Here is a 27,672-nt window from a genome sequence, read left to right as displayed (position 1 = left end):
GTAAATTTGAGGTCAAATAAATCCAAGTTACAGTGTATAAATATCAATTCTCTAATTTGTGCTATTTTGCTGTTGAATTTTGAAATGGTTTCATATTAAAATTCCATGATGCGGGTCAATTATTAATGGAACAGGGCCCTTATATCTTTTTTCAACACCTTTGGTCTCAATATTAGACGTTGAAAAAATACCCGGGTCAATTTTCAACCCTGGTCGAAATTCTACGTTACAGTATCAAATAGGATTCAAACACTCTGCCTAATGTTTGATTCAAGCCTACAATAAAGTCATGTATTGAACATATCAAAATTTTTGTCAAAATTTTTAATCAGGTGTTATCTCATTCAAGATAGAGTTAATTTAAATTGAATTAATTGATTGATGATTTTAAAACCCTAATTGAACAAAATATCATGCAATAAAAATACAGTGTCCCTGTATACTATAAACCAATGTTTATTCACAACCACTTTATTTCGCGATTCACCTCCTAAAAACTGGTGGTTTTATTATTCAGACCTGTCGTTATAACAACTATGTGACATGGACTGCTTTGCAGCGAGAAATACTCGCGACAACGATACTCTCATGAAAATTTCTCTCACGCGAATAAAAGTTGGTTTACAGTACCTATATTCAAATTTACAGCTACAGCATGTATATTAAAGAATCAAAGTACGAGTTTTCGTGAATGTTGCAGAATAACCTCCAAGGTCGAAAAATGTTGTTTGGAAATATACAAGCCGAGGCTTTTATATTTCTAAACAACATTTCGAGACCGATGAGGTTATTCTGCAACATTCATGATAACAAGAACTTTATTTCTATTCTACTAACAGCTCCGACAATCAGCTGATCAGTTTATCTATAAAAAGAAGAAGTAGGTCATATTTACAACCGAGATGAATCTGATTGGTTGAAACGGCTGTTTAGCGTAACCCCAAAGGTTTTGTTAGTAATGGCTGCTTCAAAAATGAGTATTGAAAACATTTCGTTCAAGTAAGACGATAGGACCAAACCTATTTCACCTTTTACCAAAGAAGCAATAATATATTGCCAAGCAAATGTATGATCAGGCTGATGATAATCTATAATCTGTACTCATTCTGATTTATAATAAAAATGTTCTCCATTGATCGAAGTACATTGATCGCCGACTATCAATGGAATCAAATGCAGACAATATATTTTTCAATGAATGAAATACACATTTAAAATATTTATGATTTTTTTTTTATTAATTTAGATTAGTAATTTGATAACCTATTAATTTTGTTTTTTTTTACTTGGACAAACAAGCAGTGAAAATGTGTTAGGGAAGGGTCTTGGAACAGCCGCGATTAGCTCTTTGAAAACAAGAGATGTTTGTGAAATACTTATGCCCCCCTACCTTGGAAACATCCACAAAGAAAATTAACGTAAACTGCAAATAACTGCAATTTTTCTACGTCAAAGGGACATAACTCTGTTGAAAATTGCTCAATTGTAACCAAAATCATACTTGACCTAGATATTATCATGATAAACCTGTATACCAAATTTTATTTCAATATGTTCATCCTTTGCAAAGAAAATGAGCAGAAACTGCAAATAACTGGAATGTTTCTAAGTCCAAGGGCCATAACTCTCTTGAAAATTGCTCGATTGTACCCAATATCGAACTTGACCTAGATATTATCATGATAAACCTGTATACCAAATTTCATTACCATATGTTCATCCTCTGCGAAGAAAATGAGCAGAAACTGCAAATAACTGGAATTTTTCTATGTCCAAGGGCCATAACTCTGTCGAAAATTGCTCGATTGTACCCAGTATCAAACCTGACCTAGATATTATCTTGATAAACCTGTATACCAAATTTCATTTCAATATGTTTATACTCTGCGAAGAAAATGAACAGAAACTGTTGGTGGACCGACCGACCGACAGACAGACTGACCGACAGACAGCAGCAAAGCAATATGCCCTCCCTTCTTCGAAGGGGGCCATAAAAACATTAAAGGGAATATACATTGCTCTAACCCACGTTATCAATTTTTTTTTTTAAAAAGAGCAAGTTTTTAAGTTATTTAAACAATAAAATGCTTTTTTGGGCGGTTCATTTGGGATATGAGGGTAGCAACATTGCAGAAAAAATACATAACCTTCGTTAGCATGTTATGTAAATTTTTTCTGCAGTGTCGCTACCTTCATAACCCGCATGAATCACCAAAGAAAGCATTTTATTGTTAATATTAACTTCTTTCTTTCAACTAATTAATAAATTAATTACAAAATGGAAGTAAAATTCACTAAATTACTGTTCACGTAAATAGGTACGTTAACCAAAAGAAACAGCCAAATCATCTCCTAGGAGACTCTGAGTCTGACATCATCATGAATATTTCGTGCAGTCCGTGATATTTCTTAGGTCCCTGTAGGTTTCGACCAATTGATAAAGAGGGCATGTCAATTTCAGTCCTGTCAGCTTATCGTCAGTTTCAGCCGCTGTAGATTTTGACCAATCGATAAACGGGTCCCATAGAGTTCAGTCTGGTTGTTTCTATAGAGCTTTGAATTAAAGAGACAGTACAGCTGAAAACACATGTGTGAATAACTTCAGATTTACCCACTGAATCATTATGAAATAAGAAATAACGTTGATTGTAAGAGCTGAAATTCACAAAAATCCCTTTCACATACCTAATTAACGTAATTATGAGTTTCCGGAAATTCAATGGTCGTACAAACTGGAATAATCTTATATCATTTATTTGTACCACGTGGACTTTGTCTGACAGTAATTGACACGTACTGAAAACTACAAGATCTTCGTCCGGCTACGGTCATCATGGTATACAAGGTTAAAGGGACTCTCTAAACTGAACACATCGTCACTTACTTGATAATTTATAAATGGTTTACCAATTTCGGTTCATTTTAAAATGAATAGACATAAATATGTTAAATGACCCCTCAAGGGGCCTCATTTATACAAATGAATTTAGGTTGTAGCAACTCCTATGATAAAAACGCAAAATACATGCTTACAAAATAATAATTGTGTTTTTTTAAAAACTTTGAAATATTATTACCTGAGAGAAGTAGAAAAAACATATTTTTATCAACAAACATGTCCAGGAGAATCTTCGCAAGCCCTGCATGTGTTTTGTTTACAGTACATACGCATGCGTAATAGTATAGAAGGCTGAACCCCGTAACACGTTGCAATGTAAATATGTGATAGGTTATACATAATTAATAATTTTAATGAAACAATGAGATTTATTTCATGGAGAGCTTTGTAATTTTCTGAAAGTTTATACATTCATGAGTAGTACAAAAACACCGAACCCGATCGGAAAAATTTTTCAAGTCGGTTTTTTGATAAGATGCGCCGTACTGTCTCTTTAACTATAAGTTTCCATAAGAATTAGAGGGAATAATACTTGGTAGATGTAAATATAAACTTGTGATCGACTCGAGTCTGGTATGTGTTTAAGATCGGATAATTTACTGATGACGTTCGTGGTATATTGGAGAATAATGTCCGCGGCATCTCTTTGATCTCGGCAATGACTGTAGTAGAATATTGAATAATACTAATTTAAAATGTTTTGCAAAAATTAGAAGCATTTATACAAGATAATATTTTCCCTCTTCCTAAAACTAGTAAAATAATCATTTTTAATTACTTTTCTTTTATACATGTATCACATTTACAAGACCATGTTTTGTTTCATCTGAATTTGATGAAATTCTTAAAAGTTTTACTTTTACACCAGTAAAACATTTTTGAATGTGCATGCATCTTTTTTTTTACTCCAACTACTTACTCTATCCCTTTTGCCGACACACACAGGAATGTGCTGGTGAACTCGGTGAAGTCCACTTTGGGCATGCTCTGACACTCCTCTACAGATGGCATGGCGATGTGGTAGCGCCGTCCTATATGGTGGGTGGTATCTGTAAGAATCAAGCTCAGTTGATTGTCAAACATGACCAAAGAACATTTTCTTTTGAAAATTACAATCTTCTCATTTTCAGACACCAAGATGCAAACACTGCGAGTTTGGGGTGTTTTTCTTAATAAGAAGCAGGACCACACAGTTTTTCATCTATTACAAACATAAAGATAAAAGATAACAAAGTCTGGTTTCAAACAATAATGAAATGGCCCATACATATATACTGTGGTTTCATCCATATTTTTGGCATTAGTTGTTCGATGCACAGTGATACATTCATACATTCATGGTCTGTTTGGTAGTGTACTATATGCTATCAAATTTTGTATATAATTCAGTGAACATTTTGATTTTGGAATCCACGGAACAGTGAAATTCCACAAAGTTTGGTGTTCAAGAAGAATAATAAATCAAAATTTTCAGACAGACCAAAAAAAACAACTTGAATATATGATGTATTTGCACTTTTACCAGGCAGCTCGCTGTCTGGCAGCTGTTCCACAGGTACGGTTTCCGCCTCTTTCCCGTCGGATACATCCGGTTCGTTCGGATTGGATTCCTCGCTGTCCCAGGCCAGGGTAAACTTTTCTATCTTCTCTACCACTGGTCCCTTTGGGGGTTTGACATCCAGGGTCTGGGAACAGCTACAACTCTGGGATTTACTGCCGCTACACTTGGTCTGTTGTTTGGGGTCATTTTGGGCATTTAGATGCTCCATCAGAATGAGCTCAACCTGCTCATAGTCTAGTTTGTTGGTGATAATGTTGTGCAACTATAATTGAAAAGAAAAGCAACATATACTGATGAATTTTGTCAGAGAATACAAAAAAAGAAATGGTTATTTGCAACAAAATGAAGTTATTAGTCGGTCAAAAAGTAATTTTGCAGATTTTCTTTCAATGAGTAAATATTACATGTTATCACAGTATGTAGACTGAATTATCAATAAAATTACTGGTTTCTTCTTTAAAAAAAAAGCCCAAAAAACAACAACAACAAAAACAAAAATGGCAAAAACGGATAAGTTTAGAACCATGTACCGGTACTATACTCTCCAAAACACACAACATATACATACAACTTTACAGAAGGTCAGGAGGTCAAAGAATGACAGAACAACACAACAGCTACAGGAGCATAGCAACTTCCAATGAGACAACACAACCAATGACCACATCTCCAAAGTCAAATAGAAAATTACTTTAAAATATAGTTATAACATCAAAAATGAGTTGTCCAATAACAGAATTGAAGTCTTGATCATTTTTTCAGCATTTCTGTTAAAATCTGATTATGTTAAACATATCTCCATTGAAAAGGGACAAAAGGGCAGACTATAACCTCAAGATTTAATCAGACATGCAGAGAAAAAAGATAAGTTTGATCCAAAAACACATGCCAAAAATAAAAATATACATTCTTACACTAGTCAAAAGATTATGGAAATGATTCACAACAACATATAAATGAAGGCATCCAATCAAAGCTAATTACTGACAACAGCAATAACAACAACTAGATTACCTCTGAGAGAGAATGCCACCGCCATATAGTGATGTTGTGACTCAAAGGTCCAACAACAAATCTCACATTTTTGCTAATTACATTATCCAGTCAACTAATACAAGATGAAATCCAAATGTTGAAATTTACTCTAGTATTAGTATGTTGAAATGATGATAAAGAAAGTATTTGATACAGTAATGGTTTCACTGAATTCGAATTCAGAGTACAGTAGATTTCTGTAAATGCATTTTACAGAGACAAACTGTGTTTTTGATGATTTTTAACTTAATGTAGAACATCAATGCGACATCTAACAAACTTTTGATGAATTCTATTTGGCAAGAAACCTCCAATTTTGAAGGAAACAGATTCATGCATGCATAGAACATTACAATTTTTACTTTACACTTACTCTTCTTGTAAAACAAATAATACATAAATTGAGCAAATTTTAATTCAAGTTCCACTTGAAAACACCAATTATTTAGAGAAATGTTTGTATCAAGGGTATATAAGTCTTCCCATTAAAAAACACATTGTCAACTTGATCGTCTGGATCACACAGAATGAGGTCACGTCTTGGAAACTGTTAACTTCCAGGCTTGTGTTTATAACTAAATCTAAAACGAGAATGTGTGGTAACTATGATTGCTCATAGTAATATAAAAATTTGTTTGATTTGAAATCTTAAATTAATTAGCATTACAGATTCTGCATAATTTAAATCAAGTAAAACATTTTCAATTTTCAGACATAACCACTCTCATAGGAAGCACTTGTCCAATGGTGCAGTATTTTTTCTTTGATGTTTCTTGGCCAACACATCACATATTACAGTGTTAATATGTTGGTTGTCACATTATGTGATATTAATTTGTGAATATCAAGCACTCTCTTACAACAATTCAGTGGTCAACTTGAATCAAGGCCCTGTCACTTAATTGTTTTTACACCTGGCCCCCCAAAAAATAACAAGCTTTTAAGATAAATCAGAAGTGTTGTCCATTTATAAACAACACTGTCCAATTTTAGGATGTCTTTCATCTTTCTCTCTCGAAACAATCGATAATACCGGTAAATGATCCATGTGATGACATAATCCCATTGTAATGCATGCACAAATTAACTCTGAAAAGACTGCCTCTTATCCACATTATACATTAGATATATAATACAACAAAATCCAATGAATGTACACAGCTGAAAGACTTGTCCATCCCCTTCTCCACCAAAGCCATCATTCAGACAATCCTTACAGAGGTCATTTAGTACATTTTTACTTTAAGTACAACAAACATGTATTTGTTATGCTTCATAACCATGCCTGGTTTACAAGACAGAAAGATAATATTCAGCCCTTCCATTTTTCATTTAACCAACACTTTCTCCTATTAAAAACCTAATGTATGAACTACAACAATTACTTAATACTTACATGACTACATGTACAAGAAATCAAAACAGAATCCTCCCAATGCTATTAACAATCTACAGAGTTTACAGACAAACCCGATGGCCTAATGGAAAGAAGCAGGCACTCACGTAATTTTTATATTCAGGTCTGCTGCATCCAGGGGACTTTGTGCCGTCATTAAAAATGACACATTCGTGCAGCTCTACATACAATTCTTCTATGGACTGAGAGAAAATTAACTTCTGGTGGAGAATTCCATTCTCAACTTCCAGTTTAATGTGATACCTTTGTCCTCCATGCTGCAAAAGAAATCAGAATCAAACCATAAACGAGTACAATTGACTATTGTAAACCTTTCAACAAAATACATCCTGATAAAATAAATATGTTAGGATATGTACAATAGAATTTTTTAAAGAAATCATTTCAAATAATACTACATGAACTTTATACATCAGGCTTCTTTCCCAACATGATTGCAAGTCCACCTCCATGTGATGTTTTGTGTTCAGTGTGTATACATAGGTGTCAGTCAGCTGACTGTAGCCCTGCATAGGCATGGTTAGCATGTGCAGACAGTTTTTTTTTCAATATTTAACCCCAAATTGGGGGGGGGGGGCTTATTTATTTTCTTATGTATCTACATACGTATTTATTTATGTATCATACACAAGACTTTATGGTAGATTAAATCATGTTTCTATATCAAAATGTGAACTCTTTTTTATCCCTGTGGATTATGACTTCCATAAATAACTAGTCGGCATGCATATTGATTGCATGGTGGTAATCAAAATCACAATGGAATCCAAATCAACCCCTTCCCCATTTGAACATTAAGATTTCAAGCAATGGTTTAAATTAAAGTACAAGAACCTTACTTTTATTATAGCTTTACTATGATTGCATTTATATCTAATCTATAAAAAATATCTATATATGTCCAGAAAATATTTTTTACATCTCTACATTAAATGTCAAACCCTGTTGTTTGTTTCGATTTCAATTGATGAAAAACTTGCTTAAAGCATTTTAAACAGGCTTTAATTATTAAGTGATCTAGAAAACAAACCAAAAATGGCATTGATTGCATCAAGAAAACTCATAGATGAAAAATAACCAGCAATATGCGGATGGAAACTTGTAATACATAATCACTCAGCTGAGCTAATTAAAACCTACCTGAACTTTGAGATGACCTACCTGTACTTTGAGATGACCTACTTATACTTTGAGATGACCTACTTATACTTTGAGATGACCTACTTATATTTTGAGATGACCTACCTGTACTTTGAGTTGACCTACCTGTACTTTGAGATGAACTACCTGTACCTTGAGTTGACCTACCTGTACTTTGAGATGATTACATTCCTCCCCTTCACAGAGAGACTTTGATAAATAATGTTCACTGACTTCATCTAGCCGCAAAGGAAACTCTCCCCCTACTGAAATAAAAATAAAAATAGCAATAAAAATTTTCATCTGCAGCCAAGAGAATTTTCCTTTAAAATCAATTAATGGACAAATAAATTTCAGTACACACAGTTTTAGAGAGTAAAACACCACATCAGTGTATCCTAGAGATTAAGTGCAATCTAGGAGTTCAATTGTTTGCATTTAAACAGAAACTTGAGAGAGACATCTTACATTGTGGCTCTTCTCCACTGTTCGGAAATGGCTGGCTTGGTCCTTTCTGAGAGCAGCCCCCTTTAATGTAAACAATATAATATCAAAATTCTGCAATGTCAATGCAGCCCGATCAGTCTTGACTGTACAGTAAAGCTGTCTTGTTTACTTTCTTGCCTTCTGGCATAATAATTACTCAGGAATTAATACATAGAAAATTGCAGGAACATAATAATATTAACCTCAATCTAATTGGTCAATAATATCTCATGGTATATACGTGGGTTTGTTAAGACTATTCAATTAATTTAACAGCGATGTGTAGAAAGTCATTTTTCTGTATTTAATGCAATATGATGTCATAATCAACCATGACATCACCATCTGCATTCCTTTTTATAGTTCTCAACTTATAAGTGAAATTTATTGAACTTTATAAAACTGTTTGTTTCCTTTACAGAGACGCTGTTGGAAATACTAGTGATACTTAATTCAATATTATCAATTTTGAGTATCCAATATGCAGCAGTTTTAAAGCTTCATACAAATGTATTAGGTAAATAACTATTTATAAACTATTAATGGTTTAGAGACTTCCCCCTGCTACGTTTAAACTAATGAATGGAGATGTTCATGCATGTATAAAAAAGCTTGGAGCAAGGGAAATATTAATACAATCTTAGACAGTGTGAAATTGGGAGAGAAAATAAGTACAATGTGAATCATGCTGGGGAAACCTACCAATTGACCCAATTTTGTGTAAACTTAGCTTAAAAAGTAAAAATTTCAATGAAGAGGCCAAATATTTTGACAATATTTTTAATAAATGGAATAATTATATGAACCCTCAAAGAGAACTGCAAAAAACACTACTTATCGAAGGATTTTTCACAAAAATATTTTTGTTTTAGTGTATTTAATCACTTGCACCGGTGCAATTTATATAGATCATTTGCCGTCTTAGGATACGCATGTCACATGATTAAAAGAACACATGACGTCACAAAAATGCATCAAATAAAGTGTTGGATATTGCTTCTTATTTTTGTCATTAAGATTTTAAAAAATTCGCCCAGTTAAAGTATTTTTTCAATACCTGGTAATTAGATCAGTATCACTTTTTCGATATTAATTTAGCTTCGGACAGCCTTAACATAGCTGTGAAATTGATCAAAGTGGCTGAGTAAACGATACTTGCTGAACTCACCAATATAAAATCATAATATTTGCCTTTATTTATGTTTTCTTTAACGTACAGAAGTTCTGTCATATTAATCAAATATATATATATAACTACTGACATGAAAAAAAGGTTTTACCTGCTAAAGGCCCATCTTGTCCTGTGCAGCTGTCAAACTTGATGGGGGTGACAGTGCAGGTCTGGGTACAGTGGCCGTTACACTCACCCGACTTGGTCCGACTACGGGTCTCTATCACACACTTCTCCTCCCCATTCTCCTACAACATAGAGGTGTCCGCTCAAGACCAATTCAATGATTTTACATGTACATGTAAATAACTTTTAATTTTAAATTTAAAAAATTCATTTCAAGAATATATTTTGACATTTTGATCACAAAACTATAAAGCTCCTGAGAACAATCTCTATCAAAAGGAATCAAATACAGCCCCCTCCCTGTTCTAATACACATCCCAATCCACATATTCCCGAATTTTCTAGATATTAAAGTACAGTAAGGATCTTTGTACTTAAAGAATACACCACATGAGGTAACCACAGCAACACTACTTTGATATACCTACAAATATTGCTCCAAGAGGCACACCTACATTTTTACAGATGACTCTGCTCTCTGTCTCCTGGTTACCGGTAGCCCCGCCCCCTTTATTCCGTGACGGACAGCCCTGGTTCTTGGACTGCTTGGCTGCAACAGCACTCTGGGCGGCATGATGAAACTTAAGGTAACATCTGATGGCCCGAAGATTGTTGAATGTGTCCTGACTTTCGGGTAAAATATCCAGGGATTTTTCATAATGTTTGACAGCTCCTGTGTAGTTCTTTGTTGCCCACAGGAGGTTTGCATAGAAATAATGAGACTCCGGCTGAAATTGGAAATTATCTCGCCAACATGTATCACCAAATGAATTTGAGTCTGTTTCTGACTTGCTAAATATACAGTGGGGCATAAGATATTTGGATTTAAAATATCTAGATGCTTTAGTTTATGACAATTCTTTTTTTTGGGGTGGGGGGGGGGGGGGGGTTGTCAAAGCTAACATGCAGAATGATTCAAGGATTGCATTGGCCAAAGCACTTGCTATAAGCTATCTTAAAGCTAATGCATGTTGGCCTGAGAACCTTATTTTCAATTATAAAATAAACAGAAAGTTAAAAAATTCATTGGGTATAAACTTGGTTGGTCATGTAATCAAATTCTGTGAAGTCTGAAGGGCTTCTAGTAAGAAGATTTGATCATGTACCAACCAAGTTTATATCCCTGGGAACTTTTATACATTGCTGTCTATTTACGTTTGAAAAAGGCAAGCTGTTCAAAATTATTAAAACAACCGTGTTTATCATGTTTGCAACTATGCAACAATAAGCACTTGCAGTAACCATTGTGACATCATTAAAAAGTTAACACAGAATTAAATGTTTTCACTATTCTATAATTTGATAAAAGGAAGCATATTTGCAAATGTAAATATTTTTGTGTGGCTCCTAAAAAAAGGATAGCATGATAAAAATGTTATCCACAAAGAACAATTGAAGTTCCATTAGATTTCTGTACCTCCAAATCATTGACCACTAGGGCGTCCCTCATCACCGTCACTGCATCCTCAAACCTCCCCCAGCGGTACAGAATGTTGGCCAGGTTCACTAGCGGTACGTCCTTGTACTCCTCTGGGACTAGGTACAGTGAGCGCCGGATACACTCGACCCCCTGGTAGTTGTTACCGATGATCCTCCAGTACAGGCCAGCCAAGTTATACAGCACCCAACCAGGACCTATTTTCTGTGCATAGTGAAAGCAATACATTTATATCCTAAGAATCATACTGAAAAACAATTCTGTAATTGCCTCTGTTGCAAATCAAACAAGATGCCCGAGGCGCAGTTCCTCAACTGGAGCCTGTTTCACTAGAAGTTGTATGCCTGCTCGAACTCCTACTTGGCATAAACTAAACTGGGCCAATATTTAGGACTAAGGCAAATGGTACCTTTTATTGATTTCCCTTGACTTAATATTTTTTGTGGGTTTTGCTTTTGTTTTTGTTTTTTTATTGGTGCCCATTTTTTTTTTAATTCATATTTTATGATACAAACATATTAATAAGCAAACTTCTTCTGCATACATTACAAATTTTCAAGGATACAAAGTGTTTAACAGTGCAATGAAACAATTGCTTCAACATTTCAACATTGCATATATAATGAACATTTACTAAGAAAAAAACATATTACATATTTGAACACATTTTTTATTTTGAGAGAGAGGGAGAGAGAGAGAGAGAGAGAGAGAGAGGGAGAGAGAGAGTGTTAATCAAAGGGGTCCAAATATCCCAGTCTGTATTGAACCTATCCATCTCACTTATTTCCTTTGCACAGAATTGCAATTCTTTATATAACTGTTTTAAATCATTTATAAGGGTTTACTGTTAATTGTTTTTTTCTGGCATCTACTTCTGTACATGTATTTTTTTATCACGATGAGTACAGTATTGAACACTTTTGATTTCACACCACATAAATCAACAAAAACAAAAGTTTTATTATCAAAGTTTATTCTAGTTTCTTTAGAGTTGCAAACTCTAACAAATTCCGCTAGTAAATGTTGTAGCTTTGGACATTCCCATAATCAGTGATATATTGTTTCCTCAGCATCTTCACAAAAAGGTACATAGATTAGTATCCACTTTACCAATTTTATACATAAAACTGTTTGTAGTTAATATATAATGGTTTATTCTGTACTGCAACCATTGAAATTTAGAGTCTGAGGTAATAGTGAAAGGTAAATGAAAGATTGAAACCCATTGTTTTTCTGTAACCACAAAATGTTTACTCCGTTTTTCCTTTCCCTCTGGTGTTACATTTGTCTGATTTAATATATCATACATTGGTTTTGAACATTTTTTTTGTTAATACAAAGGTTTTAATATTAAAGGTAATGGTATAAAAGGTTTGAAGACTTCATTTCTAATGAAGTTGTATCTTTTTTTTAAATCCGGTAGTACAGCTTGTCTTACTCCCATATATGTTAAATAATTCATTTGAATAATAAATTTTCTTTTTAACATTTCAAAATCTAAAAAGTGTTCATTTTCATCAAACAAGTCATTACACATCTTACTCCTTTGACATACCAAGATTTATTTAAAAAAAGACTGATTTTCCTTGACTAAATCTGAATTTTGAATAAATTTAAAGTTTTGTCAAGTTACATCTTCTAGTGTAAAGATGTATAAATTGGCACCTGTTCAACTTTGATTCAGTAACAGAGTAGCCTTACAAAATTTAAAAAAAAATATATATATTTTGTAACTGTGGCTCAGGTGAGGTGGAACGATAACAAATGGATGGAGAGACAAACGCCTGACAAAATGTGATCAGAAAAACTCACTAGAGCTTTAGCTTAATTGGGCTCCAAATGAGCTAGTCAGCTAGAGGTACATTTTTGTAGTTTGTAGAACAGTCTTCTTATTATATCACTTGTTGACAGATTACCTGTTTTAAAGCCGTTAAAAGTCTTTGTCCTATCTCTTCTATAGCAATCCCATCATTAACATGTGAAAGTAAAATCTGAAAATCAAATAATTATACTGATAACTAAAATAAACTTTGCATTAATATAATGTAAACAATATCTATTGGAATGGAGTAACTAAAAAGTGTAATCTATGAAGATGAACATTGAACTGAAGACGAGACTCTATATTCAATAATTTCATTATACAGCATTACATGTATATAGGTCAGATTATCTCTAACACATAGCCGATATCCCTATAACAATAGCTGTACATGTGACAATCATGTCGTTGCCTTAAAAATAAATACGTCTAACAATCTGGTGATAAATTTGAAGACAAGAAAAGCTTTGGTATTTTGTTGCACTACAGCACTAGAGCACTATAGTGCAAGGCAGGTGAAGTTCAGTATGTGTTCAACTGGATATGTACTGTGTATTAAATTATAGATATGATAAATAAAAAACTGTATTGAATTTATTTATTATGTTTCTTGAGAGTAAAATAAAAAAAAAAAAAAAAAAAAAAAAAAAAAAAAAAAATTATAGATATGATTGGGGAACTATAAATGGGAGTCTTACAGGAAACATGGATGGGTCATTCAACTTTAATGGTATCCTGGTCCTCTCCTCATAGGTGACAGACTTGATGTGGTCATAGGTTTTCTTTTGACCCTCAGGGATCTCCATCAGGGGGACACAAACTGGAGGGTACCAGGGCAAGGGGTGCTCATCCTCTTGCTGCAAGTTCTGAGCCTCTGTCAGCAATGCTTTCACCCTGATGATTGTAAAGGGAAATGAATAAAAACATTTTCAAAATTTAATGTAAGAGAATTCATCTTTTGCTATTAATGTAAACTACTCACTCGAAGCCCTTGTTTTCTGGACTGAGATATATAGTGGAGAGGTTGCGGGGGTCAGGGACCTTTTGGACATAGGTATCGCATTCATCTTTGGCGGGCCAATCACTGTCCGGGTTGTTGTACTGCAAAACATGACAGGATGAAATCAATTCATCAGCAAGTCACATCAGTTATTAGCGAGTGTTATTTCTTTTAAGGATACTATCCATTGGCCATATATAATCATACTAAACTAGCAGCACTGACTATAATTTCATAGAGAATACATAAAATTCATCCCCTACGATTGCTCTCAATATTAATATCATAATAATAAATACAGAAAGATTGATATACACAGATGGTAATTAAGAGGAAAAACAAAGGAAGTACATAAAACAAAAATACTCTAGTCTGAAGACTTTAAATTCCTTAACTGTTTTTAAAATACAAACAGAACCCACTTTTGGAGCTTCCAGTTTCTTTTCATTTGTATAGAGAGGAGCTCTGACTGGCTTTGAGTAGTCAATGATGGGCGATTCGTCTACATCTTCTTCTTCCCTTTTCTGTTGAAAGAAAAAGGAGAAAACTGCAGATTTTTTTGACAGCAAAAAAAAAAAGAAATAGCAACACCTGCCATGCAGAAAATAAACCATACTTGTAAAGACTCTTAATCTCGAGATCACCTACATTGATATCTATGAGGTCACCATGCTCAAAGTCTCCAAACATGGTAAAGTCCATTTCATCTTCCATGGATTTTTTGCCCCAGGTACACATTAACACTTGTCGACCATCTCTGTCCACCATTTGACAAAACTCACCTAACAAGAATAACCACACTCAAATTATCAAACCACAAAATGCACGAACCAATTTTTTTCCCCTTTCTTGTCAGGTATATATACCTAGGTAACAACTTTTTTTTAAAAACCATTGTGTATGAATATATTTCAAAATATTGTTCATAAGGTATAACTCAAGCTGATATGCATGACAAATTATTCAAACTATCAATCATACTCATGATTCATTTTTTTAATAACCAATTATTAAAACTATCAATCATTCTGATAATTCATTTTTAAGGACAGACAAAATATTTTTTTCTGGCAACCTAAAGAGAAACGAACCTATTTCCACATTAGCCTGTTGCATTCGGAGACTCTCGTGAGCGACATGTTGGTTGATTTTAATGTTGGCTGGTACCTGCTCTGCAAGTAGCTTTTCGTTTTGCTGCTGCCAAAAGTCGTGCTTCCTCTGATAATCTTTTAAATCATTCAAAGTTTTTTGGAGAGACCTGTATTGATGATTAAACAAATATCTTGTTCATTTTTTATCAATAAACTTCATATTCATAAAAATTTGTAAATAAATAGTGTTTGCAATAGTTTATGAAATTTTAATATTATTGGTTTAATAAACACAAGAGATGTTTGTGAAAAAACTTATGCTCCCCTCCCTTGGAAACATCCACGAAGAAAATTAACTGAAACTGCAAATAATTGGGATTTTTCTAAGTCAAAGGGACATAACTCTGTAGAAAATTGCTCAATTGTAACCAATATCGTACTTGATTATCATGATAAATCTGTATACCAAATTTCAATTCAATATGTGCAACCTCTACAAGGAAAATGAACTGAAACTGCAAATAATTGGAAAAACTTTTAGTCCGAGGGGCATAACTCTGTCAAAAATTGCACATTTGTACCCAAAATCGAACATGACCGAGATATTATCATGATAATTCTGAATAATAAATTTCATTTCAATACCTGAAACCTCTGCGAAGAAAATGAATGGAAACTGCAAAAAAGTGGAATTTTACTATATCCAATGGGCATAAGTCTGTCGAAAATTGTTCAATCGTACCCAATATTGAACGTGACCTAGATATTATTATAATACATCTGTATACCCAATTTCATCTCAATATGTGCAACCTATGCGATGAAAATGAATGGAAATTATTTTTGGACCGACAGACCGTCAGACATAGGGACAGCAGCAAAGCAATATGCTCTTCCTTCTTCGAAGGGGGGCATAAAAAGAAGAAGAATTTAAAATAAGGTCCCTCATCATTTTTAATCATAATATAAAAATGAAATTTTTTTTTTAGAAACACTAGTCTGAGAACCAGATAATAGACCGTTGATGGCCTAATAAATACAACTGATTCTCATGTTTCAAATAATCAATAATAAATAATTTCCTATTTGTCCTTCACTATACTTTACCTCTCAAGACTGACCATTTCCTTGAAAATTTTGATAATTTACCCTTAAAGCATCATACTACATGGGAACCAACAATGATGGGTTTGGACCCTTACCTCTGAATCATGTCCCAACCAGTAGGGAAAATTTATTCTTAAAAAAAGAGCCGTTCAAGAAAAATAAGGGTGTTTAGCCCTTCCCCAATAAGTACGAATGCCACCCAAGTGATTCACTGAAAACACTGAGGAAATACTTTACCTGTGTTGTGCTTCTAGTGCTGCCTCTAACTTGGCATGACACAACACTGCATACTTCCTCTCTGCAGCTGCTTTGAAATCTGGTTGAATCTTCAGGGTGTTCTCAAAACAGATCACTGATTTATTGTACTCCGCCATTACCTGCAGACAACGAAAATTTTATCTATATAAGCATCCAACTATTTAGAGCTTTATTCACACAACCAATCATATTGAGTTTTAGAAATGGTTACATTGACCATTAAAATTTGTTAACCTTTTGAAATTATTTTACAACATTTATTCCTTAAGTTTCTCAAACCTTTATCACAGGATATAGATATTCTTTCATACATACACATGTAAATCAACATAATAATTATTTTTGTGCAGTTTGAGATAATGCCACATTGACTGAGACCAATTGTTTATCATCAATAAAATCATCATTAACAAGCAAGGAATTTAATGAAAATTATATGTGCAAGTGTAACTTTTATCTTAAGTTACCACAGGTATATTGCATGCCATATATTCATTCTTGTAGCCATGTTAATGATGACTATATTCCATTAATCAATAAATGATCACTCTTAATATCATTTTTCAATCACAGCTGTGTGTCAATCTGCATATAAATTACATTCTTCCGAAGCATATCCCTTAAAATTAGAAAATGTTGCACATACTTTGTACTTACAGCATAAATATTTCCCAGAGTGAAGTGATTGACATTCAGTTCTTTGGATACGTCCAATGCAGCATGAACTACAATGGCTGCTTCATTAGAGTATCTGGCCCGGTGAAGAACATTAGCCAAGCTTATCAATGCTACATCCTTATGCATCCTGAAAGATATTTCCAACAATATAACATAAATTCTCCCCATTTAATGTTAATTCTTAAAACAAGTTCATGCATATATAATTCTTGTTGTATTTAACGATCTCCGATCCTCAGCAATGTTTAAAAACTCTAAATTATCCAGAATTTTGTTAGCATAAATCTGCCTTTTATACAGACAATATTAATAAGTCTTCTAGTGTTAAAACTACAAAAAGTTTTTCAACAACCTAGTTGGTTTAGTGGTTGCCCAGAGACCTACTACACAGAGGTAAAATGGTTCGAGCTACCAATGCACCATTTTGTATTTTTTTCTTATTTGATCTCAATACTTAACGTATATTTATTCCATTATATCCATTGTGGCCAAAATTGCAATTACTTCGTAAAATGCATGGATACCATCAGTAAATTTTTTAAAATTTCTTTTCATAAAGTTTGAAGGATAAATAGCAAACATTTGATGAATATGAAAAAAAAAAATTGAGGCTGAGGATCAGAGAACCTTAACATGACCTTATTACAAACACATATTTAAGGGAATCTTTTATTCATGATCTAAAAACACCACAAATTGAATAAACATTGAAAAACTTCAGTTTGTGTTTTGTTCTATTTGACATAAAGTTTTAGTGGCTGGCTACCTTGGTGAATAGTGTAGGGCTCTTCGAAGGCATTCTATTGTAAGGTATGGGTCCCCTTTGATCCGCCAAAAGAAGGCAGCCATATTGTACAGCACCCATGAAGTTGTATTCTACAAAAAAATTTTGCACAATTCTAACAGCATTGCCATTTTTTAAAGTCAAACATTATGATCATTGCTTTCTACCTCAATTAATGTCCCTGTATAATTTATTACCTTTGCTAGATTAAGTTTTTTGATCAACAAATTTTAATAGCATACCTGTAACTTGATTTCACAAGCTTCAAACTAACAACCTATATTTTTGGCATACTCATATACATGTACTAACATACTGATACAACCTTTCGCTCCGTGGTGGTACACGTACCGGGTACTTTCACTCAAATAAAACATAACAAGTTTTGGTGATCATTGCACTAAGAACCTTACTCTGTGTCAAGCTTCCATGATCCTTTTTCAAAGAAACGAGACAGCTCTTTTTTTTCAGTTGATAACTTACTGCTTGTAAGGCCTCCTGCACACGATGACCGTATTCATCTACCGAGTCATGGTATGTTATAGCATTTTTGAGTCCTAGCTCTGGGGTGCCAGTTAAACTCAATCGGTCTTTCATGCCCTGCAATAACAGAAATTCATTACGATTGCCATTTTCGTGATTTGTAAAATTTACAGCTCATATTCATGAATATTGAATGGTAAAAGAGTTACAAAGAATCTCTACTTTTATATATTGGTTACAAATTATCATCCGTTCAAAAACTGTAAAGTAAAATCTACAAATGATAACATCCAGTACTGATCTGTACCTCTAAATGTTCAAAGGCATCCATACTGAACGGCAGATCTCCTATAAGTTCACAATTTGGGGGCTTCAAGGGGGATTCCAATTTTTTTTTCATATCAATGTGGTCTTCAGGGCTTGAAAAAATCATCAAAAACATATACATGTGCTGTACAGTGTATGTACAAGTGATATGAAAACATGTAATTCTGATGTCAAAAATTTAAACTATAATCAAATGTCTGAATGGCCACAATGGCAATGAGCTGACAATTTTACTTATTTGGGTTTGTTACTAACTGACTACAGAAATATGTCGGGTTTATCAATCTCATAGACGGCAAGGCAAACTTATTTCTTTCAAGCATATAGATGGCGATGCAGAAAAAAAATCTGGACAATCCCTAAAAGACTACAAGTCTGAATTTTATGTGGCCAAATAAAGTCATACCATGATTATTGTAACTTGCCATGGGGCTTTGGACGATTTTCAGTGTATTTAATTTATAACATCTAGACAAGTTAAGTGGAGTAGTTTACTCAGTTGTAGGCTTGTAAAATTTCCCAATGCATTAATATTTACCACTTTTAAATGAGTGAATCTCATACTTATATATAATATCCAACATTCTGTTTCCTTACCGAATACCCTTGTTTTCTAGAGGTAACACAGTGCTAATGTACAAATCAAACTCGGGCAGAGGCTTAACCGCCATTAAACAGTCAGGGTCGGTCTTGTAAAATCTTTGCTCCAAACCTGCAAATCAAACAGAGCATTAGTGTTTCATAATGCTGTTTACCCGTACATTTACATACTCTCCCTTACTTTGTTTAACCAAATATAAAATACCCTAGCACTTATAACCCCAGAAACATTCAAATATTTCATGCTGTTCATTAGATCAATATAAATTTTGTATTTCAGGTGCTAGTGGCTGATGATGATCATTGAAGACTTTCTTATTCATTGTTACCAATTTGCCTATACTAAGCTTTGGTAGAAATTAAACACTGGAAAAATTGCCTATACTTTACATTCTTGTACATTATATTTTTCGGGATAATATGTTACTATATATTTACAATCCACAAAGTATGATTCCCTCTATTTCTTACAAAAATTGACTGCAATTCATATCTTTGTAGAAATGACACAACTGAAATCTACACTCCCATTTATGTATAAAACAAAACCTTCAGCAACCTAAGAAAAATCACAGAATGCACTAAATAATCATGATGATGTCAGACTCAAATTCCCATCGAAGACGATCTGGCTGTTTCTTTTAGCTAATGCACTGATGAACACTAATTTAGTTAATCTTACTTACTTTTTACAATCAATTTATCAATTTGTTAAAAGAAATTTGTAAATATAAATGTGGGTTATGTATTTTTTCTGCAATGTTGCCACCTTCATATCCCATATGAATCACCAAAGAAAGCAAAAATGTACAACAAAGCACAGTAAATGGTCAAGATTAATGCATAAAGCGAAGCGTGGTCTAAATTAGAACCTTATATCTCTTGTTTTTACTTATTGATATGCATCATCAAATTTATAATATAAACAATGTATACAAGCCAAAAATTAATCTCTCTACAACATTTGATCAAATTCTTTTTTACTGCACTAAAATGGGGGATATATATATTGCCTTGTATGCCACTGTCCTTTCAATACACCAATTAAAAATTCTTGAGTTTGTGAGGCATGAAACAAGGACCGTGTTATGAAGACATGCCATTTTTCAAAGATACTGTAGAAGCACATATTTTTGGGGGGTGAAAATTTCGTTGTTCTTAAACAAAATATACAATTTTGTTGTCATTTAATTTCATCACACCGTAATCCCTAAAATTTATCATGGATCAACTTTGTACTCATTAATACCTGGGTTAAAAATTCGTCATGGATTTCATTTTGTTGATTTATACTGCCCAAAAATATAACAAAATAAAATCCTCAACGAATATTTCTGCTTCTTCAGTACATGCATATTAAGTGTAACAGGTGTTGAAAAGTCAAGTCTCACCTGGGACTCGAACCCAGGGCCTCTGGCGTACCGTGCCAGCACTCTACCACTGAGCTATTGAGACTCGATATATTGACTGACAGTCCCACACCTGTTAAACCAGTGACATACTCCCCCTCTTGGTAGCAATTCACCTCCAATTTATGAGTAGAATTCTACGAGCCTAGAAAATGTTGTGAAACAAGTTCCTAGGGAGTGACCTTGGGATTTGTACGTTGGGCGCCAAATGTAACAGATGGTGAAAAGTCAAGTCTCACCTGGGACTCGAACCCAGGGCCTCTGGCGTACCGTGCCAGCACTCTAACCACTAAGCTATTGAGACTCAATATATTGACTGACAGTCCCACACCTGTTAAACCAGTGACATACTCCCCCTCTTGGTAGCAATTCGCCTCCAATTTATGAGTAGAATTCTACGAGCCTAGAAAATGTTGTGAAACAAGTTCCTAGGGAGTGACCTTGGGATTTGAACGTTGGGCGCCAAATGTAACAGATGGTGAAAAGTCAAGTCTCACCCGGGACTCGAACCCAGGGTCTCTGGAGTACCATGCCAGCACTCTAACCACTGAGCTATTGAAGGGTTTTTACCCAAAACTTTCTTAGTTTGCAGGTGTATGATAATATGATTAAGAAATAACAATGGAGAAGAACCACCTGTATTAAAAGTAACATGAATTTTATAAATACCAGTATCTCGGTCTTCATTTTTATCAATTTCATCTTTTCTGGAAAGAAGTTCATCCTTCAGCTTCTCCAGCATTCCTGACCGCTCCTCCTGCCTCATAAATGCCACTAAGTCATAGGGCCGTTTCATATTAAACACTGTGTCCAACTTAAAAACAGAAAAGATAACTGGTATTTACTCAAAGTATTTAAGAAATAAAGATAATAATTTTTCTATTGATCGACGTATCAAAGAAAAAATTGACCGGAAAACTTCATCAATGCGCGTAGCGCATTGATGAAAAAGGAAAAAATTGACCGGAAAACTTCATCAATGCGCGTAGCGCATTGATGAAAAAGTTTTCCGGTCAATTTTTTCTTTGATACGTCGATCAATAGAAAAATTATTATTTTCATTTCTTATCATTTAATAAAACATTTTCAAATAAAAAAATGTGATGTGTCATTGATCAAAAATGTAAATAATGTAAATGAAGCGGCGCGTATGAATACAAAACAACAACAGCAACAATATTCAAAATGGATGCGCCTCAGCTGATGCAGAGCTATTGAGCTGAATTAAAGGATTAAACACAAATAGTGAGTTAAAATCTGAACCGGCTGAATTGAAAACGAAAGGAAAATACATGCGATAGCTTGTGATATTATTCACTGTGCAGAAAAACTCGTAATAAAACTAGTTTTCATGTGAGATCGCTGGAATATGCAACTGGACATAACCATCCAAGGAAAGGCGATCGTGGATGAAAATAGCTGATATGTCGACAGAGAATAGTATGTATAAGCGACTTTTGTAAACGTTGTGGTAACTAGATAGCCAGTGATGTACTTAAATGGTATATTAGCCGCTTGGAATGCGCAGAAGGAGTTGATGCATCACTCATAGCTTTTCTTTACGACGCTTATTCTGATGACCGATCATGTATGTGTGTAAATTTAAAAATTATCGTTACCAAATTTGAACAGCAGTGTTACCTTGAAAGTTTATAGGCCTATATGTTTGTTATAATATTCCTGGAAAAGGAACAGCCAGCCTCGCTGTAAATGTTGATTGATCTCAAGCAGACGAAATCGTGAGAAGACGCTTAATTTTCTATTTCGTGAATCAAATAATGTGTTTTGTTTATTTTTGAAGGTTAAATTTTCAATTTTTTATATTCACAAGGTTGCATTTTGTTTGCTGACAATAAAACAGACACAACTTTACTTTTCTTGACAGTGTTTATCTTGGAAATTCCCGTTCTATAAATAGTGTTAGATCAGAACAGTTGAGAAAAGTAGATCCGGCAAAAATTTTATTGATGCAGGTATCAAAGAAATTTTTCGTCCAATCAGAAGCGCCGATATCTCATCAAATGAATAAATATTAAATGATATAAATAGGAGAACTGTAAAGGGGAAGTTTTGAAAAAGAAACCATCACTGCCATCATCATCATCATCATCATCATCATCATCAAATTATGCCTAATCCTATCTCCACTATCCCTCTACCCATGAGATAAAAACACATTCACTGACTCCACATATACCAACACAAAATCACCAACACAATAATCAGTAACTACCAGTAGTTATTAGGAGATTTGAGATAACACAAGTACAAAGAAAACACTGTCAATTGTGGTTATGGTACTAAGTCGTTTTGTATACTGCAAAAATATATTCTATGCAAACAAAATATAATCGTATAGGTCAGGGTCTTCGCTATATAATATATGCACGTTCAATGAATGTGTCACTTATTTCTATTAAAATTTACATGAACAAAAACATATGCATCGAATCAATCATTTTATTCTCTCAGTCTTTTAATGCTCATATATCTGCTGTCCAAGAACCTAGGCTATTTAATTGTTACCCATAAATAAAATAGTGCTAGCTAAAACAACAATGCAGGGACATTTGAAACTTGTGTAATTTATGTGTGGTGCTCTTTATATGCCTGTAAAAAAGATAATTCTGGTCGAAATGTATACAAGTTTTAATCATTATAGAAGAAAAAAACACACTATACTTCTATAATAACTACAGCAAACTTTAATGTATAACGATTATTTCAAAAAGCTCTGTATATATATAATTTAACATTTCCAACATATTAAATATGAAATAATAGCCCTTGTATGAATGGAACTGTAGCTCCTCCATCAACCCGAATTTCCCGTGGAGCTACACTACAGTTCTGCAGCTACTGCGATACGTCCCTGTTTTTACACGTTATAACAAAAACTTGCAAAATTATTTTAATAAACACACGAAAACCAAATAACCTTTAAGTTTCACAAATTAATCTAAAATCACATGACTACAGCATATCGAGATAATGATCGATCTTTGCTCTCTCATGTTTTGCTGTCAACCAGCATCGGTGTCATTTCCCATGAAATGACAATCATATGTCCATTAACGTAGTTGAATAGTCTAGATTAAGATGTACATTGTGTACCTGAGCTTGAATTCGTCCATCCTCGGTGACTACCCAGTGCGATGACCCTCCTGATGGGGATATGTGGTGTAAAATTAGCTGGAGGATGTACACAACCACCAGCATGGACGCCATATTGTTTTCTCATGAATATTCATAAACCATACTTCCGTTTCTCTACACGTGGCAATGTTTATCGATCATGGCCTTTGTATTTCTACTATATTTTTTTTGCCATGGTGATTCTGTTATGATATTTTTTGTGAGAAGTGTTCGTGAAGTAAGCCTTTGGTAATCACTAAAGTCTGCTAAAGCAACTGTAAAGAAGACAGGCATATTTTAAATACATGTACATGTACATATATGGCCAGAAATGCGAAGTGCGATGATACTCCAAGGAGTCCTGCACTTTATTGGAAGAAGAAGAAGAAGAAATTAGTCCTGACTTTTACCCCTTTCTATTTGTAACCAGTAACATTGGTTACATCGGTAACAATGTTTAATTATGAATGATTTTCAAACTTTGATGTATCTGTGACAGGTTACAGTGGTTACTGGTAACATTGGTTACAAGACAGAGTTAGGTTTGGGTTAGGGTAAGGGTTGGTAAATCGTAAGGGTTAGGATTAGGGTTAGGGTTAGGGTTAGTTTAGGGTTAGGATTAGGGTTAGTTTAGGATTAGGGTTAGGTAACCATTGTAACCAATGTTACCAATGTAACCAATTTAAAAAAGACCCCCTGTAAATCATGAAAATGACTGTCACCTCTGTTACCCTATGTCACAAAGAGAATATAGCTGTTACCATTGTAACCAAATAAAATAAGACCCCCTGCTAAACAGAAAAAGGCTCGTCACCTCTGTTACCTTTTGTCACCAATAGAATATAGCTGTAACCATTGTAACCACATAAAAAAAGACCCCCTGCTTAACAGAAAAAGGCTCGTCTCCTCTGTTACCTTTTGTCACCAATAGAATATAGCTGTAACCATTGTTACTGGATGAAATTAAACCATCCAGCGGAAAGAAAATAATCAGTTTTGTCATATATGTTACTTTTGTCACAAGAAAACAGTGCCTTGTTACTGGTTACAAATGAAATGGGGTAAAAGTCAGGACTAATTTCTGGCCATATCTATACATGTTAACGTACGTTATAGCTCCAAATATGCAAGTCAACGGATCAGTGCCTGCATGCATGTTACATATATAAAATGGTTGCAAGTTTAACGTTACTAAGTGATAGTTCGCGGTAAATGAAAAAGTGGACACTCGTGGAATTTTGTGATTAGTTTGCCCCCTCCCCTCCAACTTTTAATGCACTCCAAATTCACAAAAATGAGCTAATGATAAATCATAGTTTCACAGTCGATAAACGACATAAATAACACATTATCTATGTTTCTGGTTTAACAGTTGTAAACTATATATGTAGTTAACTATGGCACGCCAAATTCACAAAAATGAGCTAAACATAGTTTCACAGTCGATAAACTAGGTTTATCGACTGTTAACTATAGTTTACGGATCGTAAACTATAGTTACCGACGTTAATCTATATTTCACATCTGTAAAATATAGTTAACGCGATAATCTATGTTTCATATCTGTAAACTATAGTTAACACTGAAAACAATCATTTGCGGTAGTTTATCTGATAAATATGGTTTTATGATCAGTAAACTACGGTTTACAAATCTAAAGCACGCCAACTCACATAAATTAGCAAAATATAGTTTCACAGTCGATAAACTAGGTTTATTGGCTGTTAACTATAGTTTACGGATCCTAAACTATAGTTACCGACGTTAATCTATAGTTCACATCTGTAAACTATAGTTTACGAATGCAAATCTATGTTTTTCTGTCTGGAAATACACGTTAACAATATATTTTGCTGATAAATATAGATTCACATCTGTAAACTATAGTTTACATTCGTAAACTATAGTTAGAGTTGATAAATATAGTTTCACGATTGTGAAACTATATTTATCAGATAAACTATGTTTTACAATCTTTAATTATAGTTTTCGGTTCTAAACTATAGTTAACTGTCATTTATATTTATAAATGATATTTAAAAGACATAAACTATAATTCACGATCCTTTACTATAGTTTTGAGAGATAAACTATAATTTACGTTTGTTAATCATAGTTTATCGTCCTAAACTATAATTCACGTTCGTAAACTATAGTTTACGTCTGTTAAACATAGTTTATGAGTATAAATGTTTGTTAACTATAGTTTTCAATTTAAAATCTCGAGTAACCAATCGTGAGAGGCGATACAAAATGTGCACCATTGTATAAAATGGCTCTTCATAGGGAAGCACGTGCGAATTTGCCCTCTGTACAAAAAAAGATCGTTATATTGTCATTATGCCTAATGTAAAAATTGATATATAGCCTACCCATATTTTCGCTGTTGCTGGCCATCGCGCATCTCGTCAGCTTCCGCCGTACAGTAAATACAATAAAAAAAAACTGCGGGTTTTTTTTGTTGTTGTTTGTATTAATTTTTTTTAAATCAAAATAAAAAAGGTTAAGTTATTTTAATAATTTCAATTGCCATAAAGTTATCGAAAAATCACTTTTCTTGTCAAAAAGAAATATACATCTTAACAACCAATGAAAATGATCGTTGTTAAGGCAAAATCTTATCTTGCTGTAACTATGATTAACGTATCTATGATTTACGAACAAAACTCTAGTTAACTATAGATTCAATCGTAAACTTTAGTTTAGGGTCGTTAAATATAGTTTCACAGAGCATTCCGCATGTCAGATATGAGAGATTCTGTTTGTAAACCATGCATTACAAACGTAAAACTATGTTTATCACATTTTTGTGAATTTGGCGCCTTAATGTCTAAATAATACAATTTGCATTCGTGAACTATAGTTTAGAGTTGTTAATCATAGTTTCACAATAGTGAAACTATATTTATCAGATAAACTATGTTTAAAAATTGCAAATGTTTGTTTTTAGTGTTAACTATAGTTAACAGATGTGAAACATAGATTATCGCGTTAACTATAGTTTACAGACGTGAAATATAGATTAACGTCGTTAACTATAGTTTTCGATCCGTAAACTATAGTTAACAGTCGATAAACCTAGTTTATCGACTGTGAAACTATGTTTAGCTCATTTTTGTGAATTTGTCTGATAAATGTAGTTTCACGATTGGTGAAACTATAATTAACAACTCTTAACTATAGTTTACGATTGTAAATTATAATTAACAAATGTGAATCTATACTTATCAGCAAAATTTATTGTTAACGTTTATTACAGATAGATAAACTATGATTATCATCCGTAAACTATAGTTTACATTCATGAAATATAGTTTCACAGATGTAAACTATAGTTAACGAATCGTTAACTATAGTTTAGGATCCGTAAATTATAGTTAACAGCTGATAAACCTAGTTTATCGTCTTTGAAATTATGTTTAGCTCATTTTTGTGAATTTGGCGTGCCATAGTTTACGGACAGAAAAATATAGTTAAAGACGATAATCTATATTTTACACCTGTAAACCATATATGGTTAACCCGATCATCTGTGTTTCAGAAGTGTTATAGGGCCATCCCCTTGGGTTAATTATCATTAATAAATGTTGAGTGAAAGATGTGGTATGAAAGGTATGGCACGCTAAATTCACGAAAATGAGATAATCATAGTTTCACAGTCGATAAACTATATATAGGGTTAACGGTTGTAAAATATAGTTTACC

At 33.6% G+C, this 27,672-nt stretch overlaps 1 protein-coding gene and 1 non-coding gene across 3 annotated transcripts in view; both read right to left on the bottom strand.

Annotated features, from left to right (window-relative positions):
- LOC105340004 (tetratricopeptide repeat protein 17) overlaps positions 1–24,086 on the bottom strand; it is a 32,640-nt gene extending 8,554 nt beyond the window's left edge. Inside the window, exons 1-23 of one of the 2 annotated variants that reach the window (XM_034454167.2) lie at positions 23,947–24,086; positions 21,502–21,646; positions 19,421–19,535; positions 18,804–18,915; positions 18,497–18,613; positions 17,996–18,105; positions 17,209–17,356; positions 16,531–16,670; positions 15,187–15,353; positions 14,744–14,877; positions 14,518–14,619; positions 14,078–14,196; positions 13,794–13,989; positions 13,190–13,264; positions 11,253–11,477; positions 10,291–10,563; positions 9,819–9,957; positions 8,521–8,580; positions 8,221–8,318; positions 6,999–7,169; positions 4,422–4,722; positions 3,819–3,948; positions 2,315–2,553 (exon numbers count right to left, since the gene is read on the bottom strand). In XM_034454167.2, coding sequence (XP_034310058.2) covers positions 2,484–2,553; positions 3,819–3,948; positions 4,422–4,722; positions 6,999–7,169; positions 8,221–8,318; positions 8,521–8,580; positions 9,819–9,957; positions 10,291–10,563; positions 11,253–11,477; positions 13,190–13,264; positions 13,794–13,989; positions 14,078–14,196; positions 14,518–14,619; positions 14,744–14,877; positions 15,187–15,353; positions 16,531–16,670; positions 17,209–17,356; positions 17,996–18,105; positions 18,497–18,613; positions 18,804–18,915; positions 19,421–19,535; positions 21,502–21,646; positions 23,947–24,060 — 3,261 coding nt within the window. In that variant the 5' untranslated portion in view covers positions 24,061–24,086 and the 3' untranslated portion in view covers positions 2,315–2,483. Of the gene's footprint in view, positions 1–2,314; positions 2,554–3,818; positions 3,949–4,421; positions 4,723–6,998; positions 7,170–8,220; positions 8,319–8,520; positions 8,581–9,818; positions 9,958–10,290; positions 10,564–11,252; positions 11,478–13,189; positions 13,265–13,793; positions 13,990–14,077; positions 14,197–14,517; positions 14,620–14,743; positions 14,878–15,186; positions 15,354–16,530; positions 16,671–17,208; positions 17,357–17,995; positions 18,106–18,496; positions 18,614–18,803; positions 18,916–19,420; positions 19,536–21,501; positions 21,647–23,946 lie in introns of those variants that run through there. The other variant, XM_011445835.4, reaches the window with a different exon arrangement.
- Positions 20,807–20,878, bottom strand: Trnat-ggu (transfer RNA threonine (anticodon GGU)). The gene has a single exon. It is a non-coding gene; the product is annotated as a tRNA-Thr (tRNA).
- Positions 24,087–27,672: the final 3,586 nt, after the last annotated feature.

This window comes from Magallana gigas, chromosome 5 (assembly GCF_963853765.1).
Source record: "Magallana gigas chromosome 5, xbMagGiga1.1, whole genome shotgun sequence".
NCBI lineage: Eukaryota > Metazoa > Mollusca > Bivalvia > Ostreida > Ostreidae > Magallana > Magallana gigas.
The sequence above is the reverse complement of the archived record's forward strand: the minus strand, read 5'-3'. Positions and strand labels throughout refer to the sequence as shown.